The sequence below is a fragment of the Hylobates moloch genome, unplaced genomic scaffold, assembly GCF_009828535.3.
Source record: "Hylobates moloch isolate HMO894 unplaced genomic scaffold, HMol_V3 SCAFFOLD_10, whole genome shotgun sequence".
NCBI classification, from domain to species: Eukaryota; Metazoa; Chordata; class Mammalia; order Primates; family Hylobatidae; genus Hylobates; species Hylobates moloch.
In genome coordinates, this window is record NW_026652285.1 from 99,019,443 (window position 1) to 99,045,773 (window position 26,331).

General features: G+C 43.8%; 1 protein-coding gene across 5 annotated transcripts; it reads left to right on the plus strand.

The window, feature by feature from the left end:
* Positions 1-1,131: 1,131 nt before the first annotated feature.
* Positions 1,132-26,331, plus strand: ZBTB34 (zinc finger and BTB domain containing 34). Of its 5 annotated transcripts, XM_058445268.1 has the most exons (4): positions 1,176-1,232; positions 4,106-4,226; positions 4,443-4,752; positions 19,812-26,331. In XM_058445268.1, the coding sequence occupies exon 4, from the start codon at positions 19,822-19,824 to the stop codon at positions 21,334-21,336; it is 1,515 nt and encodes a 504-aa protein (XP_058301251.1). In that variant the 5' UTR covers positions 1,176-1,232; positions 4,106-4,226; positions 4,443-4,752; positions 19,812-19,821; the 3' UTR covers positions 21,337-26,331. The 5 variants fall into 5 exon arrangements, with proteins under 5 accessions (XP_032021038.1, XP_032021039.1, XP_058301251.1 ...); XM_032165147.2 differs by lacking the exon at positions 4,443-4,752 and having other exon boundaries at positions 1,132-1,232; XM_058445267.1 differs by lacking the exons at positions 1,176-1,232; positions 4,443-4,752 and adding an exon at positions 1,467-1,721.

A 26,331-nucleotide genomic window follows, 5' to 3' on the forward strand; every position in this document is an offset into this window, starting at 1 on the left:
GAAGTCTCCGCAGCTTTCTATCCTGAAGAGGAGCTGGTATCTTTGCCTCCTAGTTTATTTTTATTACAAAGCCAGAAAAAGGAAAATAAACCTCTGCCACAACTACTGACTCCACCAAAATGCAAAGGGAAGCTCTTCAAAGAGTGTTACATTGGTCTAAAGCTGAGAGGAAAATGCTGGGTGAGGCTCCCACTCCCACCCAACGGTTTGAAAATTGGGGTGTCCCCAAGGGTCTGGAAATGCACATTTTTTGAGGCATGCTCTGTGACATGGGTTTTATAACAGTGAGTTGGGAATTTTCACCTCCGTTTTGTTTTGTTTTTGAGACAGGGTCTTGCTCTTTCACCACTGCTAAAGTACAGTGACACGATCATGGCTCATCGCAGCCTCGACCTCCGGGACTCAAGCGACCCTCCCACCTCAGCCTCCCCAACAGCTGGAACTACAGGCATGTGCCACCAAGCCTGGCTAAGTTTTAAAAAGTTAGATGGGGTCTCCCTATGTTGCCCAGGCTGGTCTCAAACTCCTAGGATCAAGTGATCCTCCCGCCTTGCCCTACCAAAGTGCTGGGATTACAGGCAGGAGCCACCTCCGTTTTGAGAGAGAGAAAACCTGCCCAAGGTCATAAGGGGACCCCCTATGACAGGTCCCCAGAGCCCTCTGCTAATCACTGCACCTTGCTGCTTTCAGCTGCCCTGCCAGGAGCAGCTCGGGTGCGTGGCAAGCGCCTGAAGAGATGCAGGAGGGAGGGTCTTGGAAGGGAGGGCTGGGCTGGAGGCAGTCCCCCAGTGCTGAGGGGGTCGAGGGTCCTGGGCTCTCTCCCACCCGTTTGATTCCGGGAGCCCCTGAAACGCGCCCCACTGCGCCGCCCTCCTCCCGCCAGCAGGGGGCGCCGAGGAGAGCGCGGGCTGAAGGCAGAGCCGACGCCGCTCCCCGGAGTCGGGACTCCGGGGTCCAGACCAAGGCTGCCGCTCGCCCGCGGCGAGGCTCTGGGACGACAACCGGGCGGGCTCAGGACTCCGGGCCCTGGCGAGAGGTCCGCCGCGCAGCGCCGCCACCCAGGTCGGCGCCTGCCCGGAAGCGCGGGCGCCCAGGGGGCGGGGCCGGGAAGCGCTTCCGGGGGCGGGGGGCGCGGGCTGGGGCGGCAGCCGGAGCGGCGGGGACGGGCCTGGCGCCGGCGGCGGCGGAGGGGGCGCCGCGGGCGGGCGATGTGAGCGCGGCGCTCTGGGCAGGTGAGGCATGCTGGCCGGGGGCGGCGAGCAGCGGGCTAGGCGCGGGCGGGGCGGGCGGGGCGGGGGGCAGTCCCCGGGCCGCTGTCCGGCTCCCTCTGGGCGCGGCGGGGCGGGAGCCTCCGCGCCTGGTCAGTCCCGCGGGCAGGCGGCCGGCGCGGGCGGGAGCCAAGGCCGGGCGGGGTCCGGAGGCCCCGGGCACCTGCTGGGGTCAGGCGCGCGCCCCCGAGGGGCCAACTGTGCTCGGTCCTGGAGTCCGGGCGCCGCTGGCCCGGCTGAGGGTCGAGCTCGGGCAGCTGCCCTGGGCTCCCCAGCCTCCGCCCGGGGCGTCTCGGGATCCCCAGCTTCCGGGCCCCTAGCCCTGGGGGCGCTCCCTTTTGTACGGGGAGGGAGGGCAGATGGTTGAGTTCCCTGGAGAGCCGGCCGGGCCAGGGGTCGGCCCTTCGGGTGGCTGCCACGGAGCCGCTGCCTCACGCCACCGCCTTCCTCCAGGTAAACAGGCGGCGGCGACGGGTTGCGCTTGGCCCCAGACGTCTCCATGGTCACTCGCGCTCAGTTGGTCCTGCCATTGCAGAGCGCTGGGCTGGGGCTGACCGGGGGTGTAAACAGTGCCCTTCTAGGCCAAGTGGCTGTGCTTTCAGGGCGGCACTCGTCTGGGAGTCTCTGTCTTGAGGCCTTCCGCAAGCCCCTTCCATGCTAGGACTCAGTTTCCCCATGTGATCACTGAGGGTTTCATTTAACTCTCTAAGAACCCTTCTGGCTCTGCCATTCCGTGTATGTCTCAAATTGGAAGGGCTGTCCCTGATTCAAGATACTGGGCAGTTTCGCTGAAGACTTTGTCAGTGTGGACTTTTTAAGCCACTTACTGCATTTTGTTTCAGACAGGCTTTAAAATGATTTCAAGAAGCGTTTTCTAAACCTCACCTTAATCCTCATTCATCCCTTGCTTTTGTCCCTAGTAGTAGTTAATCACATTCCGCCGAGTTTTTGCATGCAGAATTTTTTGTTGTTTATATTTGCCCATATTCTCTTTGTTCCCTAGTCCAGGCCCTCTTTACTTCACATCTGGATTATTGCAACAGCTTCTTAGCTGGTCTCTGACTCCAGAGGTTCCCCCCTCCCCCATCCTTCCTTTATGCTAAAGCCAAACTTACTATAGGAAGTCAAAAAATAGTTGAGTGCTTGCTTGCTTGCTTATTAAATGGCAAGATGCTGTTCCATGTGGTGGGAAAGTAGTAGAAGGCACACTTACAGTCTCCAAGCAGCTTTACACAGGGTGCTGAGACATTACCTATGAAAAGGTAATTTTGATGAGACAAGGCTGTGTGCTATAGAATTAAGAAGGAGAGATGGAGGTCACTGTAGGCCGAGTGGTTAGGGAGGGTTTAGTGAGGGGGCGGGATTTGAGCTGGGTGTTAAAGGATGAGTAGCATTCAGATAGGAAAAGAGGAATCAGGCCCAGTGATCCTATGGAGTTAGTGAATAGACCAGTCTCCTGGCAGAGAAGGGTTCATATAGGAGGGAAGTAGGAGGAGAGGTGGGCCGCGGCTAGTTCCTCAACTCAAACACTCGGTCAAAGTTGAAACTGCTGAAAGCATTGGTGAAGAAGCTAGAGGCCAGGAGATCAGTTAAGAGGCCACGCAGTTATACCACTGTTCAAAGCTGAGTAGTGGCCTCTTGCCTGCCACTGTGGGTCCAGCCACCGCCCACCCTGCCTTTTCAAGACTCTCCGGGGTTTGGCCCCACCCCACCTACCTGAACCTTATTCTCTGCTTCTCCAAGTCTGTCCCCTGCAGAACTGAGTTAGTTACGGCTTCTTGGGCTTTGCTTCTGTTGTTCCCCCTTCTGAAGCACTGGCCTCCTTTTTCTTTTCTGTGCAAATTCTCCATTTCACTTCCTTCAAGCCCCTGCTGCAGATATACTTCCTCCAGAGGGTGTTCCCTGACTTCCCTGCCCCCATGGCTTTGTGGCACTCGGATTCAGCACTTGTTCTTTGGGTGTTGAACTTGTTCTTGTCCCAACTGGAGTGGGAGTTTTTTTAAGGGCATGGTGTCTTAATACTCCTCTCGGAGCCCTTATAGTATCTAATACTGGGGCTGGACTTCTATAATAGGTACTCAAATACTTCCTGATTTTTGTTGGTAAACAACTTTTTGTTTTGTTTTGTAATTTGCCTTTTTTTTTTTTTTTTTTTTTAAGGAGAATCTGTTTTTATCAGCTTTCTGTGTCATATATAAGTGATATGTAATGCTACCATTCAAGGTGGATGTTTTCAGCTTGCTCTCTTAGGGTGCAGAAAGCACAAAACGAATCTTTGAAACTTTGAAACGTTTCCCTCTGATCATGGAAAAAGATAAAAATCATGTGATTCTTCATTCGGAGGCTATGGGGAAAGAACAGCAGCTTTGGAATCAGACAGACCTGGGTTTGAATCCTAGCAAGTCTACTTACCAGCTCTATGAAGTTGAGCAATTTATCTAATGCCTCTGAGCCTCCGTTTCTTATTTGCAGTGTGGAGGATAATAAAATCCATTTCATAGGGTTACTGTGAACTGTAAACGAAAATGGAACGAAGTAGAAAAATGTGCAGCACCTAGTAACTGCTTAGTACGTTTTCATTATTGTTACTGTCATTATTGGGTGTACATTTATCAAGGTGGAGAAATGATAAGCTGCTGAACTGTGTACCTACTGAGTTTTGGATTTCTGCACCTCTGTGTCCCCCCACTTTTGCCTTCCATTTGAAGCACTTGTCTAAAATGTCAGTACCATGAATCTAGTTACGTTTTATTCCCATTAATGTTCATGTTACTTTAGTTTAAATTCTGCTTAATGTTTTTCAAACTTCTTAATTGTGTCTATTTAATGTTTTGTAGCTGACAAACTGCTGAATTTAGCTTAGTGAAGGTCATCAACTGAACGCAGTTAAATTTCTAATGGTTATTTTCTGGTTGATGTTGATGGCAAGGAAAACCTCATGGAAGAATGCAAGTCAAGGTGAGCTTTTCTAATCCTTTTGTCATAAGAGGCAGGACTTAATGTATTTTCCAGGGCCAGTGCCCCTGAAATGCTAGCCAGCAGTAAGCAGATAAGATGCTGTGCCTTAATATTTTTTCGTTATTTGCCTTAAGAAAGCTTATTCTTTTATCTGAAACAAATCCTCTCAATTAATGATTAAAATATGAAACATCTTTTTGCCTGCTTCACTGACAGAAGTAAAAATAATGGACATTTTGCAACGAAATGGCTGCAAACCACTTGAAGTACAACATATTGTGACCCCTTAATCATCACAGTGTCAGACCCAGCCTGACTTTGTCTGTGTGGCAGAACATCCTTAAATGAGAATTCTCTTTCTACTCGGAGTTGATCAGTAAGAATCCAGCACCAATAAAAATCCTGCATCTCACCAGTAGGCCTGGATTAAAATCTTACTCTTAAAAGAGATAAGAGTTCTGAGTCTGAGACTGACAAATCTAGGTCCAAATCCTGGCTCAGCCCGTCATTAGCTGAGTGACCTTGGGTAAGTTTCTCAGCCTCTCTGAGTTTGCTTCCTCGTCTGGTAGAATGGGGTTAACTGCAGCCTCTTAGTGTCATCTAAGAGCTTACTTACCATACTGTACACAGTAGGAGCCTACTGACCGTTAGTCCTTGTCATTGTCAGTAAAATTAAAGAGGCAATTCCTCTCCTGCTTGGAAAGCTCAGAAGAAGCTTCTGATGATGTTTTGCATTGACTAAAAGACAAATCGCACCCTCTTGGAATTAGTGTATCTGAGCAGACCTGGAGAATGTTAACGCCTTGGTAGGAAATGTAACAGTTTGGATAAAAATGTTCTTTCAGGCTCACATGAATTAATGCAGTAAGAACTCTAAACTTGTTTTCTTTTAAATTAGGATGAGTGCTTCATGAATATCCATCACAGAATGCCATTTTATTTATTTTTTTTTCTTGCATTGGGTTTCAGTAGCACCAGAATGTTTCACGCAGCCCTGGTGTTATTTGACTACTGCTTTCTAAAAGATTAGATTGTAGCTCATGACAGCTCAATTTTGGTTTTAATCTAGACCCAGGCAGAAATACCTAGAAAAGTTATTTTTATGTAATTGTTACTTCTGTTACCATGCCTTTTGTCTGCAGTGCCTCAATCTGTGGTCTTTTTAATGACTTTGTATGAAAATGAAAATTAGGGATCTTCAGGTTTGGTGCCTGCCAGAGAAAGCCTAGTTTGAGCCGTGTCTCAGGTATCAGCAAATGACTGAAGCCAGCAGGTGCAAATCTGGGTTTGGAATCATGAGCATCTTGATTGAGAATAATAGGTACCTCCTGGTGCCTTAAACAACTTCCAAATTTGTAACTTTCCTTTCTTTTCTTGGAAGTGTAACTGGATATTTTTAAACAAAGTGTAGCATCTTGTGGAGCAAATTAGACTGTTTATGGGTTAGGTTGGAATAAGCCACCTTGCTAGATTTTGCTGTTGGCAGAGATGATCCCGCATCTCTGGGGTCTCCAGAAGGAAAAGTTCAGAGCCGAGGGTGCGGCTGTAGTGGCAGTCCATGGATCTTGAGCCACCAGCTTGTTTTAGTTGACATGTACTGAGAGCCTCTCTGCCTTAGACACACTGCTGGGCTCTGGGCACGCAGTCCCTGCCCTCATAGAGCTCACCGCCAGGAGTGGAAGCTCAACAGCGAGGAGTCTCACAGAATCAGCACATTTCTAATTGTTCAGCTTTTACATTTCTGCTTTTGTTCTGGTTGTTGATATGTGGAGACAATTCCAAGTCTTTATCCAAGAAAGCTGCAGAGGAGATTTTAAGGCCCAGGTGGGTGTTTTGCCCAGATGGCATCTGAGAGTCCCTTCTTATTTTTAGGTTGTCTGCAGAATGGGTCAGCAGTGTGAGAGGATGTCATTAGTTTTCCATTGTTTCGTTTCCTCACAGCTTAACAGAATACGTGGTGCAGAATTTTACTTAAAGATACTAGCCAATGGGGCCGGGCGCAGTAGCTCATGCCTGTAATCCCAGCACTTTGGGAGTATGAGGCAGGCGGATCCCTTGAGGCAAGGAGTTTGAGACCAGACTGGTCAACATGGTACAACCCTGTCTCTACTAAAAAACACAAAAATTAGCTGAACGTGGTGGCACATGCCTGTAATCCCAGCTACTCAGGAGGCTGAGGCATGATAATCTCTTGAACCTGGGTGGCGGAGGTTACAGTGAGCTGAGATCGCACCACTGCACTCCAGCCTGGGCACAGAGCGAGACTGTCTCAAAACAAAACAGAAACAAAAACAAAACTAGTCAATGGAAAGGCTTGAGGGGAGGGCTAGATGAAGGGCTAGCACCCTTTCGTCAGGTGCTGTGTTTCCATTCCTCTTTTCTAGGAGCAAACACCCTTTCTATTCTCAGCCTTCTCTTTTTTTTTTTTCCCTCCCTGAGTAACCTCATTTTACCACAACGATCCTCAGTCAGTACCTGGTCACTCCCAAATCAGTATCTTCGGGTCTAATGTTGCTGTCTAGCTCCAGCCCCGTATTTCCCACGACCCTGTGAAAAACCTGAGCCCAGCTTGTCCTGGCTGAGCTAAATGGCCTCCGAGTAGACACCATGCCTCAGTCTCCAGGTGCTGCCGCCAGAATTCTGTTTGAGTTCTCTGAGTGTTCAAGGCCCGCCACCTTCCAGCTGTGGCCTTCTTCTTCCATGGCCTTCCTTGTCCCTGAGCTGGGGCCACTACATGCTGCCTGCTCTACCCCAGACGCTGTCTGTTTGCATTCCCCTGTGCCCTGTTCCTGCTTTTCCTTCTGTCTAGAGTGTTCTTTCTTTTCCCTTTGAAATGCAAGGCCCTGTTCAAAAATATCTTCCTCCATGAAGTTTTCGTTTGTTCTATTTTGATTTTTTAAAAATCTTTTTGGTCAAAAGTAATCAGCCTTGTATTGTTCCTTGTAGTTCTTTGTTTCTGCCTCTATAACTGTCTGCTTGATGTAATAATTATCCATTTGCAGCCCATCTTTCTCCTCTAGATTCTTTGGTTTAAAAATTATATATTTGTAGGTACTAACCTACATGTCTTAAAAAAAACTTCTAGTGAGAATAATACAGTTATATGATTTTTTAAATGCAAAGGTATAAAATAAAGTCTGTTTCCCTTCCCTCTCCTTAGTCCTTCCCCGCAGTGACCACCATTAATAGTATCACATGGTTCCTTCCAAAATGGATACAGCAAGCAACATAATATAATTCCTTTACAAAATGTACGTGAAGGGAATGACATATATGCATACGTATTAGTCTACATCTTGCTGTTTTTGGCTAAATCTTAGCACTCTTTCCATTATCAAAGCATACAGATCTACCCACTCTTCTTAATAGCTGCGTAGTATTTCATTGTTGATTATATTTTTTGAAACCAGTTTCCTTTGGGGGTTCTTTTTGTTTTTGCTATAGCAAAGAAAAATTCTTAGTGGTCATTCTCATATGTCTCTCCTACACTTTCGTATGTCCTATATATTAGTAGGCTTAATTCCTCCCCGTTATTTGTGGAACAAAAGGTAAATGCCTTTTACATTTTGATAGATATTACCAAATTATTCATTCCTCAGGACTACACTTGCCAGCGCTTTTAAACTGTGCAAGGCTGATGGATTAAAAATGGTATCTCATTATTTTTTCTTTTTGTATTTCAAACGTCTTTAATCAGAAGTAAATTTTAGCATCTTTGCTTCTTTTTTTGTCATTTTTTTTTTTTTTTTTTTTTTGAGCTGTTTGTATCCTTTGCCCATTCTCTCTTAGGGGTTTTTTTGTGTATGTCACCTAATTTGATTTATAAATTAAGGAATTTGGAAAGTAGTTCTTTGTCAAATATGCATATATTTTTCCTCAATATATCATTTATCTTTTGGCTTTTGGGGAAAAGGGGTATTTTTTTTGTCATATACTTTTGTGTTGTCGAATGTATTTGTCTTTGCCTTTGTGGCGTCTGAGATTTATGTCATGCTTGGAAAGGCCTTTATGTCAGTATTATAAATAAATTCACCTATGTTTTCTTTCATTTTTTTTTTTTGGTGATAAATCTTTTTAAAATACTGGCATAGGAATAGAATGGCATTAAATGGAAAGTAATAAGATTCTCCATACATTCCTTGGTGCTTTATAAGAAATTGGTTAACATGTGACACCTTTGAAAATTCAAAGGAGCTGTGTTTGCCATTGGTGGGCCATGGTATTTTATGTGACCCTCTAATGTTACATATAAGGGCCGTTATTGCCTTTTTGCCTCTTTTACTAACTCAGTGAGGGTGGGGAGCTGAATGGAAGAGCAGAGGCTTGAGTCACTGGTTTCTGTTCACCCTTCTCAGCATCAGCTATGAATGTGACATGATGGTCGCTTGCTTTTCCTGTCTTTGTCGAGTGGCCTTTTGTTCTTAAGCCCCTTTGGGTGAAATGCGTTAACCTGGATTGGGGGGTGTCTCTCCCTTGTGTGTTGTTGGAGAGCAGCCTCTTGCTGTCCTGATGCATGGGTGCAGTGACGGATTCTGTAGCTTTTTTGAGTGGGATCTTGCGAAGATGTCAAGCAGCATTACTTACCAAGCCTGTCGTCATACGGTCTCGCATCAGACCTTAATTTTCTTTTCAGCGCATCCATGCCTGCTTATTTCCAGAGCCCCCGCTTTGGCTTTGGACTTCAGGTCTGTGGGAGGAGTGTCCCAGGATGGCTCGTGCGGTCATTTCCAGGCAGTGCCGCTCTCCCTGTGGCTTGTACCCACAGTGCCTCACTGTGTGAGTGGCCTCCTGCTCTGGTTGCCCAGCTGGCCATCACTCCGCAGCGTGTGTTCATTTCTCCCAAAGCTGCTTGCCTTCAGCTGTGCTCACCTTTGCAGTGTGGCTTCCGTGTCTGCCATCCTCTGGTGCTTTCAGACTTGGCTTCGTCACTGCTTGGTCAGTCCTGGAGGGCCCCTCACAGTTTGCTGTTGCTTTCAGGGCGCCAGTCTCAGTGCTGCTTTGAATTCTGTTGAACTTGGGCTGAACCCTGTGTCTTCTTGGCAGCATCTGCTCTCTGTGACTTTCACCTTCAAATACCAAAAAGACCGGTTTACTTGAGCCCTAGATCTGTGGTTTCTAATTAATTGAGGCTTTCGCATGTAAAGATAGCTTTTTATTTAAAGCAAGTAGAGTGAGCCAGGGTCCGGGGCTCTGAGGAGGAAAGGGGGATCAAAGCTGTGAATATGGAGGGCATGATACATGGTGGCTGCGGGGCCCACCTGGAACATTTTTCTCCTCATAACCCTTCTGCCGGTGATTCTGGTCTAGAAAAGAGGGAGATTTTGCTCTACAAAGAGAGTGCTTCACTAAACTCCTACAGCTGAAATTGCTTGGTCACAGCGAATATGCAGATGTAATCTTGATGGATATTACTAAAATGCCCTCATTTGCCTTCTCTATTCTGGGCAGCAATAGGGAGGATGTTTGCCCACCCGCATCCCCCACCCCATCTCCATCCCTTTCCTTGACACTGTCCTAGGGCAGGAATGTAACACAGGGCATGCTCGCTAGGGATAAGGAGTTGTTGTGTGGGGGCCTAGACGCGCACACTTCAGAAGGGTCCTGGGAAAGTCAGCTGCTTGGATCCTTGGTTTCCCCATCTTTAAAATGGGAGCAATAGTACCGGCCTTAAGGGGCAGCTTGGGAGGATTCAGAGACATACTGCATCCTAAGCCTTATTTACGACATGCCTGGCATGTATCACACATTGAATAAAAGCTGGTCATGGATGATGATGGTGGTGGAGTGACTCTGCCAAGTAAAGGGGGAAGGCTGAGGGGTGTGGCAGCAGGGGCAGTCATCCCCTTTTACAGTAGCCCAGGCTGGTGTGGGGGCGGCTGGGTGCCTGGAAGTAGGAGAATGTCAGTCCTGCCCACATCAGAGGTGGTCCTTCCCAGAAGCTACCTGGGAGACCAGTGGCGGCCTTGTGTGGTCACAGCAGAGGCTGCGAGTGAGGTGAAAGCTATTCCACAGGTGTGAAATTATTCTCTTTCTTTGTAAGAAAGTAAGAATGCGGAAGTAAGAAATTAAAGAAATTGAAAGAGCAGAAAGATTGTCTTTCCATTGATTGAGTGAACAGAAGAGACCTCTGAAGAAGTTGAGGAGGTGACAATTTTGAACTTAACAAAAAACCATTTCAGCAAAGTTCTATCCATGTGTATTTTTTAAAAGAAGTATTTCACATTCTTTTTCCAGAGTATAGTTTTTACAAACAAAAACAAAATTTTTGTTAAAATACATATTGATACTGAAAATAAATCCAGCTTGTATGTGCTTGTTTTTTCAATTAAAATAATAGCAGTGTAAATGTCTAATTTGGGTGTGGTTTTTTTGCCTAGAATAATGTGACAGAAACACTTATGATTAATCTCCTGAATTAAAGAGTCCTGGTTCTGATGGTTTTAGTGAGTGGAATAATCAAATTCATTATTGTTTTCTGAGGCAGCTGCAAACTTAATCTAAATGAAAAACTAATATAAATCACTACTCTGCATTATCAAAAATGAATTCCATTCCCATCTCTCTCTGAGTGGGGAGGAATCTGCATTAAGCCTCTATCAAACTGCAAGACTGGGACTTGTATTCATCTTTGAATTCCCTTTGGTTTTCTTTATGTAAGAGATTGATATTGAGTGAATATTTCCTATAAATGTAGGAAAAATAATTTAAATTCCCAGTCAGTGTGCCATTTAGTGATTGCAATTAAATCTAATACTTGCAGCGCATGACAAAAGGCTAATTTCCTTAATTTGCGAAGAGCTCTTACAAATCAATAAAAAAGGCAAATAAGGGCAAAGGATATGAGTAGGCAGTTCAAAGACAAACTTAGACAAATTGCCATTAAACATGAGAAAAGACATCAACCTCATTTATAATTAAACAAATGCAGCCGGGCGCAGTGGCTCATGCCTGTAATCCCAGCACTTTGGGAGGCCGAGGTGGGTGGATCACCTGAGGTCAGGAGTTCAAGAACAGCCTGGCCAACATGGCGAAACCCCGTCTCTACTAAAAATACTAAAATTAGCCAAGCGTGGTGGCTTGCACCTGTGGTCTGAGCTACTAGCGAGGCTGAGGCAGGAGAATCGCTTGAGCCTGGGAGGCGGAGGTTGCCTTGAGTGGAGGTTGCACCACTGCACTCCAGCCTGGGCTGCAGAGCGAGACTCTGTCTCAAAAAAAAAAAAAAAAAAGGCAGCACATCAAAACAATGAGGTACATCTTTCATCTATCAGTTTGGCTGAAAAAGTGAAAAGGTTCGATACCCATTGCTGGCAGTTATGGGGAAGGAGGCCCTTCCCTGTGAACAGATAATTGCTGCTACCTCTTAGAGGGTAATTTGGCATTATCAACTGAAATGAAAAATTTACCACAATTCTGCTCGAAGTTGAGGCTACAGATTTGCTTACATAAGAAAGCCAAGATGTAACTGAGGGGTGTGTGTGTGTGTGGAGTGGGGGTGACATTTTGAGTTTGTAATGGCTATCTTAGTATCAACTGGGAACTGATTAAGTACGTTGTGATATAGCCATCCGTGGAATACTGTGAAGTTAGAAAAAAATAGGTCAATGTGTGTGTACTGCTATGGAAAGATTTGTTTTCTTTTTTTTTTTTTTGAGACGGAGTCTCACTCTGTCGCCAGGCTGGAGTGCAGTGGTGCAGTCTTGGCTCACTGCAACCTCCCCTTCCCAGATTCAAGCAATTCTTCTTCCTCAGCCTCCCGAGTAGCTGGAATTACAGGTGTGTGCCACCATGCCCAGCTAATTTTTGTATTTTTAGTAATCTTGATCTCTTGACCACGTGATCCGCCCACCTTGGCCTCCCAAAGTGCTGAGATTACAGGCGGAAAGATTTTAAGGTATATTAAATACATTTCTTTAAAGTAGGGTACAGAACAGTTTATGCTGATAGATGTTGAAAATTTTCTCTGAAAGAATACCCCAAAACTCCTACCAGTGATTATCTTTGGAAGAGGGGCTGGGGGAAAGTTTTATTATTTCTGTTCTATGATCTGAAGTTCTATCATATGCATATATTTTATTTTAAAGATAAAATTAGTTAAAAATTGGCCGGGTGCAGTGGCTCATGTCTGTAATTCCAGGACTTCGGGATGCTGAGGTGGGAGGATCCCTTGAGGCCAAGAATTCGAGACGAGCCTGGGCAACATAGTGAGACCCTGTCTCTACAAATTTTTTTTTTTTTTGAGATGGAAATTCGCTCTTGTTGCCCAGGCTGGAATGCAATGGCACGATCTCGGCTCACTGCAACCTCCGCCTCCTGGGTTCAAGCAATACTCAGCTTCCCGAGTAGCTGAGATTACAGACGCCCGCCACCATGCCCGCTAATTTTTTTTTGTATTTTTGGTAGAGATGGGGTTTTGCCATGTTGGCCAGGCTGGTCTCGACCTCCCGACCTGAGGTGCTCCACCCACCTCAGCCTCCCAAAGTGCTGGGATTACAGGTGTGAGCCACCGCGCCCAGCCTACAAAAATTTTTTTTAAAAGCTAGGCATGGTGGTGTGTGCCTATAGTCCCAGCTACTCAGGAGGCTGAGGTGGGAGGATAGCTTGGGCCTAGGAGGTTGAGGCTGCAGTGAGCCAAGATTGTGCCACTGTACTCCAGCCTGGGCAACAGAGTGAGATCCTGTCTCTAAGAAAAAAAAGTAATTCAAAATTGATCTAACTTAGGTGTAGGCCCACTGACATTCCATGCAGGGGAGAAAATCAAGACCTTCAAGAAACCAGGGAGTAGTCCATGTTGTAAAGCTGCCAGTACAGAGGGATAGAGGATCTCATTTGAACTTGAATTGCGCCTACATAAGAGGCTCTGACCTCCTCTATCCTGGGATCACTGGACCTGATAAATCCACACGTGGAGTGTAGAACTTGTGATCGATGATGAGTTTCTCTTCCTTTAGTTGGTCATATGGCTCAGACTGAAATTAACTGTAAGTTCACTATGTGCCAGTCATTTAGAAGCTTCTTGTTCAAGAGTGTGGCTTGTTAGCAGCTCTAAGGGGGAATCTTTGAATCTCATTGTCACTGTGGAAAGGAAGTGTTAATGTAAGGGAGAGGAGAGCAAAGCACTTCCTTTCTCATATTGCAGAAAAATGGAATCCCACTCTTAGGTGTTAATCATGGCGTTCCGTTTTTCTCAGTGATTATCTTTCAAGTGTAGTTCTCCACCTTTCTTCTGAGAAGTAGATAAGAAAAAACCACACAGAGGACGAGGAAGCCTCATTGGGAAGCCGCTTTCAGTTGTACATTCTATTTCAGAAATGCTCTGTTGCATTCTTTTCTGTACTGGTTTTCACCCTGCAGTCCACACCTTTAAAAAGCCTGAACCCACCTTGCTTTTGTCCTTGCATTCCAAAAGTCACTATTTACATGCCCCGTGTCATGAGAATGCTATGATGAGTAGGTAACATTTGCCTATTTGTTAGGTGCCAGCTGAGTTACATTTTTATAAGCTTTGCCAATTTGAGAAAGAAGTATTTTGTCTCATGTTTATGCATTTATTTATTTTTGAGACAGTGTCTCACTCTATCACCCAGGCTGGAGGGTAGTGGCACAATCTCAGCTCATTGTAACCTTGGCCTCCACTACTCAGCCCCCTGAGTACCTGGGACTACAGGCGCCCACCATCTTGCCCGACTAATTTTTGCATTTTTGGTAGAGACAGGGTTTCACCATGTTGGCCAGGCTGGTCTCGAACTCCTGAGCTCAAGCAATACGCCTAACTCAGCCTCCCAAAGTGCTGGGATTACAGGCATGAACCACTGTGCCTGGCCTCATATCGATGTTTGTTTACTGATGAAGTTGTTAAGCATTTTTTTTTTTCTTTTCTTTTTTTGAGACGGAGTCTTGCTCTGTTGCCCAGGCTGGAGTGCAGTGGCGCAATCTCAGCTCACTGCAACCTCCGCCTCCCGGGTTCAAGCGATTCTCCTGCCTCAGCCTCCCGAGTAGCTGGAATTACAGGCTCCTGCCACCACGCCCAGCTAATTTTTGTATTTTTAGTAGAGACAGGGTTGCACCAGGTTGGTCAGGCTGTTCTCGAACTCCTGACCTCAGGTGATTTCACCCGCCTCAGCCTCCCAAAGTGCTGAGATTACAGGTGTGAGCCACTGTGCCCGGCCTAAGCATTTTTTCTCTACGTGTAAAGGCTATTTTTACTTCTTTTTAAAGAAATACATACATAGTCGCGTTTTTCAGTTGTTACATTTGGCTTTTATTGATTTGTGAGAGACTCTGCTGTGTATGTTCTTTTTTTTTGAGATGGAGTCTTGCTGTCTCCTAGGCTAGAGTGCAGTGGCGCGATCTTGCAATCTTGGCTTACTGTAAGCTCCGTCCTCCAGGTTCACGCCATTCTCCTGCCTCAGTCTCCCGAGTAGCTGGGACTGCAGGCGCCCGCCACCATGCCCGGCTAATTTTTTTTTTTTTTTTTTTTTTTTTTTTGTATTTTTAGTAGAAACGGGGTTTCACCGTGTTCGCCAGGATGGTCTCAATCTCCTGACCTGGTGATCCACCCACCTCGGCCTCCCAAAGTGCTGGGATTACAGGCGTGAGCCACCGCGCCCGGCCTCTGCTGTGTATGTTCTAAGTATTTTTTATTGTTTTCTACCTCAGTGTTTTGTTTTGTTTTGTTTTTTGCTAAAAAGTATTTTTTAGATATATAAAAGTTGTATTTCTTCTGTAGTTAAACCTACATTTCTTCTGGTATCTTTGTGTGCTTAGAAAAACCTCTAGAGGTTATTTTGGGGTATGCTGTGAAGAAGGATCTAAATTTATTATTAATTCAAATTCTCTAAGCAGCATCTATTTCAGTAATTCTTCCCTTTTTACTTACTTGAAATGGCCCATGAGGCCATCTCAGTCTGATTTCTACCTTGACAACCTCACGTGGCTTCTGTCCTACCCCTTGTGCCTTGTTCCAGCTGTGCACACACTTCCAGCACGTCCTTCCTCCCCAACCCTTTGTACGTGTGATTCCGTCTGGACAGTTTCCCTGCAGCACCCTGATACCCACATGTATCTGACTAACCTTTACTTGTCCTTTAGTTCTTATTTAAAATAGCAGTTGTTCATGTAGGCTTCTCTGACCACTGCCCCATCATGAAAGATCTCATAGCTTTTATCATGATTTATGATGAGAGAATTAAAACTCTGATGGATCCCTAGTGCCTGACACTTAATACATACTTAGCCGATGAATTGTAGCCCAATCATATATTTTGACATCTATAAGTTTGGTTGTATTTGTCTATTTCTAAAATTTCTTTAGTATTCTAGATCTGCACTATCCAGTTTGGTGGCCACTGACCACATGCGACTGTTGAGCACGTGGAATGTGGTTAGTCGAAACTGAGCTGTGCTGTGTGTAAAATACACATCAGATTTCAGAGACTTAGTGTGAAAAGAATGTAAAATGTCTTAACTTTCTGATATTGATTACATGCTGCAGTGATGTATTGGGTTATATAAAATATTACTACAATTTATTTTTTTTAACTTTTAAAAACTGTAACTACTAGAAAGCATTAAATTACACATGCAGTGTCTTATATTTATGTTGGACCACAATGTTCTAGATGAATTTTAAAATCATTTTTTCAGGTTTCTAAGAAAAGATTTCATCAGGCTATGTTATATTTATGAATTAATTTTGGGGGAGAGTGTCTCTCTTTACGGTATTGAATCATCCTCCCAGAAGCATGTTCTCTCTCTTCATTTATACAGGCTTTTGTCCATATTAAAATAAGTTGTATTTTTCTTGTTGACCCTGTTTTTTGCTTATCTTCCCCCCACCCCTAGGTATTTTCTAGTTCCTGTTGCTATATTGTTGGTTGCACCTTATTGTCATTATCTTACCTGTTTTTTATGTATAATTTTTTGAAACCTCTACTTAGTATATGCCGATTCTGACATTTTCCAAGTGATTCTCTTGGGTTTTCTGTATAATAATCTGCATATTATATCTACATGTAATAGTAATTTTGTCTCTTTTTTTATGGCTACTTGCCTTAATGTTGCTTTGGCTAGAAGTTCTGAAATAATGTTAAGTGAGAGTCGTGATGGCAGATAACCTTGTATATCTTCCCAGGCACTGATGGGAGTGACTGTACTAAAGTTTTACCAAAGTATGCTCCAGGGAACACTCATTCTTGGGAATATTAATATGTGTACCTTGAGAGAACAGTTCCACCATTAAATGAGTTTGCGAACTGCTGAGTTAAGCAGGATTCTTGTCCGCAGGACTTTTCTGATGGGATATTATGCTAATGTGTGTTTTAATCCCTAGGAGGTGAGGATATTGGGGCTAGCTGTTGGGCTTGGGTTCTACTAAATGCATTTTGGGAAATGCAGACATCATGTTTTCTTTTTTTTTCCTTCCCCCCTTCCCCCCTTTCCCCCTTCCCCTTCCTTCCTTCCTTCTTTTCCCTATTAAGTATACCAACATATGCAGTGCTTCCTTTTTAAGGATGATGTTGCTATTGGTTTGTAGTAGATACACTTTATTGTATTAAGAAAGTATTGTTCTGTTTCTAGCCTATTGAGTATTTTTGCCTTACTCTAAAGGGCATTTACCTTTTTCTCACATGCATTTTTTACATAGTATTGATTTGGTCATATGGGTTTTCTCCTGTACTTATTGATGTTGCAACTTATATTCGTCTATTTATTTCTGAACATGTAGACATCCTTACATTTGTGAAACAGCTGTTCTTGGTCATAATATATTATTTTAATAGGTTGTATTTGCTAGCATTTCTGTTAAGACTTTAAAATCTATTTATTTAGATGAAGTAGACAGTTTTCTTCTTTCTGCTATTTGTCATCTTCTGGTATCAGATTTGTGCCATATGAACTGAGATGCTTTAAATGTTTTTACATGCATCTAGAACAGTGTGAACGGCCTGAAGATCATTTGTGCCTTGGCACTTCTGTTTCTTATTTAGTTCTGCCAATTTATGTTATCCTAAAAATATGTTCATTTCATACAGATTTCAAATTGATTTCAATCATAAATCTAGGATAAATAAGGGCACAGTATTCCTCTTCGACTAAAATGTTTTAACTCAAATTTTGATGTGATAAAAAAAAAATCGGACATGATCTAGGCACATTTAACTGATCCTTTCCTGTGAGAGTCTTAGATTTAGTTGCACGTTGTCTTGTCTTGAAATTTAAAAATTCCGTCTGTGATTATGTGCTGTTTTTCCGTATTAGTTATTTTCCTACTGTCTTTGGGCATCATTTGTTTTTCCTTTTCTGACCTCCTGAGTTCAGTCATTTCACTTGTTTTTAGTATTTATTGTTTAGTGATAAAAACTCTTAAGGCACTGACTTTTCCTGTTACAGCTTTTTTTTTTTTTTCTCAAAACTCTCAACATTTCATTTTGAAAAACTTCAAACAGAAAAGGTGAGAAAATTTCACAATAAGTGCCCAGATATTCACCATGTAGACTCTACAATTGTTAACATTTTACTGTGTTTGCTTTATCACATATCTGTCCATCTCTTTTTTGGAGATACATTCTCAAGTAAGTTGAAGACGTGAGTAAACTTCATTCCTAAACCCAGATTTTACGAGTTTTCTCATTGTCTAAGTAGTTTTATTCCATTTAGATTTTTTTCTGATCTAATACTTAGGAGGTATTTACATTTCTGTTGGTCAGGTTTTAAAATATAATTGTTAGATCTGGTTTTGTTGTGTTTCCATCAGAGGATGGAGCCGGGGCTGTATATACTTAAGTAGTTCTGAGCAGTCTGGTGCTGCAGATTTTAGGCCACAGGAAGGAAACCTGTTGTAGGTGTGCCACAGCTGTGAGCGCTAGTAGACGGTGATACCTTTTGATGTGTCCATCACCCTTTTCACTCTTGGTGTCTAAAATGACTACTGTTTAAAAACACTGTCTTGGCAGAGCGCGGTGGCTCACGCCTGTTATCTAGGCACTTTGGGAGGCTGTGGCAGGCAGATCACTTGAGGTCAGGAGTTCGAGACCAGCCTGGCCAACGTGGTGAAACCCCATCTCTACTGAAAATACAAAAACTAGCTGGGTGTGGTGGTGCACGCCTGTAGTCCAGCTACTCAGGAGGCTGAGGCAGGAGAATCGCTTGAACCCAGGAGGCAGATGTTGCAGTGAGCCAAGATCATGCCATTGCACTCCGGACAACAGAGCGAGACTCCATCTGTAAAAATAAATAAAATAAAATATTGTCTAAAATAACTCTTCACTGGTCGGGTGTGGCAGCTCACACTTGTAATCCTAGCACTTTGGGAAGCTGAGGCGGGAGGATCACAAGCTCAGGAGTTCAAGACCAGCCTGGGCAACATAATGAGACCTCATCTCTAATAAAAAATAGTAATAATAGGCCGGTGTGGTGACCGTTGCTTGTAATCCCAGCACTTTAGGAGGCCGAGGGGAGCAGATCACCTGAGGTCAGGAGTTGGAGACCAGCCTGGACAACATGGTGAAATCCTGTCTCTTCTAAAAATACAAAAATTAACTGGGCATGGTAGCGCATGCCTGTAATCACAGCTATTCGGGAGGCTGAGGCACGAGAATTGCTTGAACCTAGGAGGCAGAGGTTTCAGTGAGCCAAGATCATGCCACTGCACTCCAGCCTGTGCAACAGAGCAAGATTCTGTCTCAAAAAAAAAAAAGTAATAACAACTCTTCGCTGAAGGAGACTGAGCATAGTAAGTCTCAGCCAAACCAACCCAACCCAAAAGAGATACAAAGGTGTACAGAGCTGAAGGGCAAACACACAAATCAAGACACTAATACTGAAAAGAGTTTAGCTCCATTTATTGTATCCAGTGTGCTACAGAGTTGAAAAATACCAATCAGAAATACACAAGTAAGGCAGAACATTTTTAGATGAATTTAGTTTTGTTTTTTTTTTGAGAAGGAGTCTCACTCTGTCCCCTAGGCTGGGGTGCAGTGGTGTGCTCTCGGCTCACTGCAACCTCCGCCTTCTGAGGTCAAGTGATTCCCCTGCTGCAGCCTCCCAAGTAGCTGGAATTACAGGTGCACAACACCACGCCAGGCTAATTTTTGTATTTTTAGTACAGATGGGGTTTTACCATGTTGGCCAGGTTGGTTTCAAACTCCTGACCTCAAGTGATCCGCCTGCCTCAGCCTCCCAAAGTGCTGGGATTATAGGTGTAAGCCACTGCGCCTGGCCTGAATTTAGTTATTTTTCACAAAGTACTTCAAACCCTCAAAAGTACTTGAAATGGGGAAATATTTTTCCTAAAAGGAGACCAATTTCTCAGTCAGAGCCAAAATAGTCCTACTATGTGTAAAATATTTTACTTTTGATCAAGATGAATATTAGGCAATTATGACACTAGGCTAATTGATCATTAGTTTATTTGGCTTTAGGTGAATTAACCAAAACATGAAAGACTAAAACAAGGGGAAGAATGCTTCAGGTAGATTTTAGGAGGTATGATAGCCACAATGGTATTGTCGTTGTAAGCTTATGTTTATGCCACTTGTACGTAGTGAGGAGTCATTGGTGAATGATGCAAACTCTCTCTCTCCGCAGAGTACGCTTCATGTCAGTAGAAATGGACAGCAGCAGTTTTATTCAGTTTGATGTGCCCGAGTACAGCAGCACCGTTCTGAGCCAGCTAAATGAACTCCGCCTGCAGGGGAAACTATGTGACATCATTGTACACATTCAGGGTCAGCCATTCCGAGCCCACAAAGCAGTCCTTGCTGCCAGCTCCCCATATTTCCGGGACCATTCAGCGTTAAGTACCATGAGTGGCTTGTCAATATCAGTGATTAAAAATCCCAATGTGTTTGAGCAGTTGCTTTCTTTTTGTTACACTGGAAGAATGTCCTTGCAGCTGAAGGATGTTGTCAGTTTTCTGACTGCAGCCAGCTTTCTTCAGATGCAGTGTGTCATTGACAAGTGCACGCAGATCCTAGAGAGCATCCATTCCAAAATCAGCGTTGGAGATGTTGACTCTGTTACCGTCGGTGCTGAAGAGAATCCCGAGAGTCGAAACGGAGTCAAAGACAGCAGCTTCTTTGCCAACCCAGTGGAGATCTCTCCTCCATATTGCTCTCAGGGACGGCAGCCCACCGCAAGCAGTGACCTCCGGATGGAGACGACCCCCAGCAAAGCTTTGCGCAGCCGCTTACAGGAGGAGGGGCACTCAGACCGCGGGAGCAGTGGGAGCGTTTCTGAATATGAGATTCAGATAGAGGGAGACCATGAGCAAGGAGACCTATTGGTGAGGGAGAGCCAGATCACCGAGGTGAAAGTGAAGATGGAGAAGTCCGACCGGCCCAGCTGTTCCGACAGCTCCTCCCTGGGTGACGATGGGTACCACACCGAGATGGTTGATGGGGAACAAGTTGTGGCAGTGAATGTGGGCTCCTATGGTTCTGTGCTCCAGCACGCATACTCCTATTCCCAAGCAGCCTCACAGCCAACCAATGTATCAGAAGCTTTTGGAAGTTTGAGTAATTCCAGCCCATCCAGGTCCATGCTGAGCTGTTTCCGAGGAGGGCGTGCCCGCCAGAAGCGGGCTTTGTCTGTCCACCTGCACAGTGACCTGCAGGGCCTGGTGCAGGGCTCTGACAGTGAAGCCATGATGAACAACCCCGGGTATGAGAGCAGTCCCCGGGAGAGGAGTGCGAGAGGGCATTGGTACCCGTACAATGAGAGGTTGATCTGTATTTACTGTGGAAAGTCCTTCAACCAGAAAGGAAGCCTTGACAGGCACATGCGACTCCATATGGGAATCACCCCCTTTGTGTGCAAGTTCTGTGGGAAGAAGTACACACGGAAGGACCAACTGGAGTACCACATCCGGGGCCATACAGATGATAAACCATTCCGCTGTGAGATCTGCGGGAAGTGCTTTCCATTCCAAGGTACCCTCAACCAGCACCTGCGGAAAAACCACCCAGGCGTTGCTGAAGTCAGGAGTCGCATTGAGTCCCCCGAGAGAACAGATGTGTACGTGGAACAGAAACTAGAAAATGACGCATCAGCCTCAGAGATGGGCCTAGATTCCCGGATGGAAATTCACACAGTGTCTGATGCTCCCGATTAAGATGGTAAAGAAGTGCACCCAAACAAAGCACATTAATCAATGCATATTTGTGATTTGCTTTGTTGTAATCTTTGGTTTTCCCAACCATCTGGAAATCTCTTGGTCTCTTGGCAGTTTTTCTAAAGTTTCTGGATGGAACACTTCGTTGTGTTTATCCTTTCCCCTGCCCTCCCTCCCCGAAGGAGCTCAAAGCATGAAGGGCAACGCATCCAGGGAAAACACAGGCTGACAGTATTCCTCTTTGGCTGAACTCTTAATCCAAAATCTGCCAGTGATTTAGCTATGCCAACTGGTTGACCCTCCATTCTCTGCCAAGAGGCATACTCTCTCTCGTTGTGTGCGCTGGCAGCAGTGCACTTCCACGGAGGGAGATGAGGATGCCGTCAGCTGATACAAATGGGTAACCTTTTCTAATTTAAAATTCCTTTTAGGGGGTAGTTAGACAATTTATATATATATATAATAAAACTATTATTATATATATAGTATATATACATTCTCAAATTTGATTTTATTCTGGTTGAGGTGAATGTAAGAGGAATATATAATTTAATACAATGTGAACAGGGCTTCTGAGTCTGTCTCATCCCTACCTAATATGTTAGGGTTTTGCCCCTTCATTTCCCTTACAAAAGAATGTTAGTAGGTTTATATTAATCATTGTGTCCAAAAGCAAGCAAAGCAAATCACAGTGTTCACAGCTCTGCTTCATAACAAATACATAAACCAAATGCCATAAAATTTCTTCAACTCTAGTTGGAAACCGTTCGGAATTTTTGTTAGTTGTCCAGCAGGTGAGCTGGATGACCTGTGGTGCTGACCTTTTTACATAGTGTAGTGTTATATTAGCCAACCCCAAAGGAGCAGTGGTTTTCAAGGTTTTTACTGGCCTACAAATCTACCTTCATTCCGTACTGTAGAAACATACATACCAGGTAACTAAATCGAATCACTCTCTATCATGAGTTAGTACTCACTCGCACTTAAGGAAAGGGATTTGTAGTTCTGTCTACAAAATTCTCCAAGCAGTGTTGTGGTTTTTTTTGTTTTTGTTTTTTTTCTTTCTCTTCAAACAGCCAGTTCAGGTGCACAGCAACTTTTTCTACATGCAGTTCCCAGGGAAACTGCAGAACTTAGAATTTGTACTTTTTGTAAAGCTATACTCTATGGGAATTGCAAGCAATATATCTATCTTAGTATTGTGTGTGCTAATGAGAGCCTCAGTGGCTCCCCCACTCTCTCAGTGTTTCCTGCTTAAAGAACCAACAGTTTAAAAGCCCTCTAAGATACTCTGTGTGTCACCAAATCTGTGTGTCACCATTTTTTGGTCATGTGGTGCTATTTTTGTTAAGTGTCTTTTTAGGTCAGTATAGTTGTAGAAAATGTGAAATCTGATGGTAATAATGAATTATAATTGTTTTCCTCTCTCGAGTTCATAGCTTGAAAAGAGACCTCAAAAGCACGTGCTGGCAAACACGTTACTGTATGAAAAGATGCCTGAGTCCTGTTTGAATAACGTTTTATTAGTACTTTCAGAAATGTCTTCAGTTCTGTATTGTGTTCACATACACAAACAGGCTTTACAAGATTGCTTCGGTACTGTGAACTCTGGCAGAGAGTAATTTTGTAGGCGTTTTGGTGGTGAGTTTGTGCTGCAGGCTGCCTGTGGGATGTCAGCGTTCTGGTACCTGCCTGAGAACCTGGGCTCTGAGACGCACAACCAGTGCACCTCCATAGGAGAACAGTGCAGCCACCTAAAAGAAAAACGAACGAAGGACCAGCTTCAGAGTCTAGAAGTTAAAGGAATACAGAATTAGATGTTTGCTGGTTTTCTGTGCTTTTTTTGGCTCCTAAAATACCAATGGTGGATTTGTTTTTGTTTTTGTTTTTTGTTTTGAGAAAAAAAAAAAAGTCATTCAAGCCCTTTGTGTGTAATAGCCCCCAGGGGTGGCAGCTGTGCAGTCGCATCTCTTTAGCACACAGGATCTGTTCACGTGTGAACTGCTGCGCTACACATCAGTGTTAACTCCCTACAGATTACACTCTAATCCCGCTGCTCCCGAGGAGCGGCTTTGCTAAATCGGGTATATAGTATATGCCTTTTTCCTCGTCAAACTGCCTAAGTAGAGGGTCGTTCTCTCCCTGAAGCACTTGTTCAACTCCTGTCAAAGGCGGGTGCCTCAAGGGGAGGCTGGACCCCAAGTGTTTACCCATTTAAATATGTTCTGGGGTTTCAGGTAAATGTTTGTGGTTTTTTCTTTTCCTTACATGAGTAAGTTTGGTTTTGATTTTTTTTAATTGAATGCAAAAAATTTGTGTTGTGATACAAGTTAAGTTTGTGACAAGAAATGCCCAAATCCAAGGACATAAGAGGTCAAGCTCAGGGAAGGAACCTCCTTTTCACTCAGGCTTGGGGCCTTCAGCGAGGTCTCCAGAGCATTCCGTGGTATGAGAGACAGTGAGAAGGGAGGGCACCTGGCGTGGGCACCTCCAGCGTCCTGGCTCTTGGCATTGTCCGTCTTAACCTTATTTACATGGAGTTCTTTGTATTTGTGAATCTGTTTAACTGGTTTGAGTTTACCAAAGAGTGACTTATCCAAAATTGTCTTTGACAAAAATATCCATTGCTTTGATTGTACAGTTCAGGTTCAAACATTGTAATGGGACTGTTAAGGGGCAGAAAATTGATTGAGTTTCTCTCTAAGAATCATGATTCCACATTTTGCAAGTTCCACTTGCTCCCATTCATGTTGCTAACACTTTACCCTTTCCACTGCTCGCAGTGTTAAGAATGAATTCTCAAGCCATAACACAGTACTGTAAAGTTCCGCAGGGCTTCGAGGGAGGCAGCGCCTAGGCCAGCACGGAGCTGTGTAGCCTCTCTGAGCGTTCGCACTGTCATGCTTCCCAGGGGTGTGACTGGTGAGAGATTAACTCCATTCAGATCGGGCAGCAGCAATTAATTGTGCCTTGCCGCATGAGGATGTGTCAGGAGGATTAACATGACCACAGAACCGAAATATTCTCTCCCTGAAGTTCACTTCACGTCTCCGCAGACGAAGTACGCTGTGTAACTCCTTAGAGCAACTCTTTTTGGAAAGTAAAGTCCCTATTTCTGTACAGTTTTAGGTTAGGTGTTTCATTTATAACAGATGCAGAAATCAATTAAGATAAAGTGATATGTGAAGAAATCTTTTACAGTAAAATATATCCTGAATTCATATAGGCTTGTTCATAATTGAGTCTCTTCTTGAGCTACCTTTTCAATATTAGACAATGTGAAGACAGTGACAGCGTCCTTTTTCTAGAGATATTTAGCCTGTTATTACAAACTGTGAAGACAAAGAGTTTTATACTTTTACTAATGTTTGTGGTTTTAAACAGTTATTTTCATTCTAATCAGTTCTCTACCCTCTAATTTCTACTAAAGCTGTAAATACATTTAGAAATTATATTTGTAAATACAGTATATGGAGACAAGTTAATTTTTTGGTCAGTGGAAAAAGCCTCCCAACCAATTGGCCCTGCCTTGGCAGTTGTGTTTTTTGTTGTTGTTGTTGTTGTTTTTTTTTTTTTTAGTGTAGTTTTTTTTTTTTTTTAAACAGCAGAAAGGATACTGTCGGTTCACTGTTGAGCAGAATATACTGTAGAACGAAAATGATAATTTTTAAATCTTCCAGAGCATGAGTAAATGTCTTTTCTAATGATAGCAAATATAACCAACTCTTTGTTTTTCCCTTAGCCCAGACCATATAGGCCTGCATATTTTGTGTGTGGTTTTGTTTTTATTTTCGTTCTTACAGCCTGGACTCTAGGAAAAATTTGCAGGAACACAAAACAAGGGCTGGGGGGAAATCATCTATGTGAATGAGCTTTACTTTAAAGAGATCAATGTCTTTTATTTTATCGACCTTTTCTCTTAGTTACTGTGATTTTTGTTGTTGTTGTCCTCGTTATTGTTAAATTCTGTAATGGTTTCCTGTGAAGCCTCCACTGAAAGGGACTCAAATATGCAACACCTAAACTATTTTCCAAGGGCACATGCCCCTTGAATGGTGCTTCTAGACTGGTCAGGGTTATTTATTAAATTTTATATATGAAAGTATTGGGGAATTATGTAAATTCTTTATATGAAACTATCTAGTTCATAAATCATAGATTTCATATTACTCAGTGCAACTGAACTAAAAGTTCAGAAAAGTCATTCACATTGTTCCAAATTTGTAATGGTTGTCACATGTCACATGCGTCTTTTTCAGTAAGTGCCAGAGTGTTCCCACTGTTTCTGCCCAGTGCTTGACTTCTCGGCCCAGAAGAGAACCTGCTTTCTCTGGTTTCCTCCCTGGGTCTGGCACAGACAGGGCTGTTGTAGTTCTTGATCAAGTCCTGGAGTCAACCTTGCCTGGCTCTCCTTGTAGCAGATTCAGTCCACAGACCTCTTGCTGCCCCTCAGTGACAAGTATGCTGTGAATTCAACCTTTGGACTTGCTGCCCAAGCCTTTGGTTGCTGCCCTGACTATTGTAAGAGGTAAACTTACCTGGTTTGTTTGAGAATGACCATTTTCCTAATGTGAAAACCATCTCTCTCACCACTTTTATTAGTAGGGCTAACATTTTTTTCCGTTATAAATGGTTGAGCAATTTGAATGACTTAACACAGTGTCATTATCTTGCAATATAAACTGGTAACCTCACAACTCCACACTTCATCACCATATGAAGTAAATGAAGCTAGCTAAGCGGATGCTGTATCAACTAGTAACTTGCCATTAAGGATTATTTTATAGCATGAATTTAAGACTATTTATTCAAATGATATTTTACTCTTGTATTCACTTTGTTTTAGATTTGTGACATGAATATTTCAGTGCTGCTTAATTTTGTTCTGAATTCTTGTTTCTTGCTTGTAAATGGCTTTTTTATGCTATAAATAAAGTCAATGGACATTGCTGTTTGTAAATAAAAATGCTGCTAGAGCAAATGTGCTGTCGTCTC

Excerpts from the sequence above, each read along its gene's own strand:
- ZBTB34 (XM_032165147.2), top strand. The coding sequence starts at position 4,207 with ATGGAAGAATGCAAGTCAAG. Across the intron at positions 4,227-19,811 it reads ATGGAAGAATGCAAGTCAAG|AGTACGCTTCATGTCAGTAG; the intron begins GTGAGCTTTTCT and ends CTCTCTCCGCAG.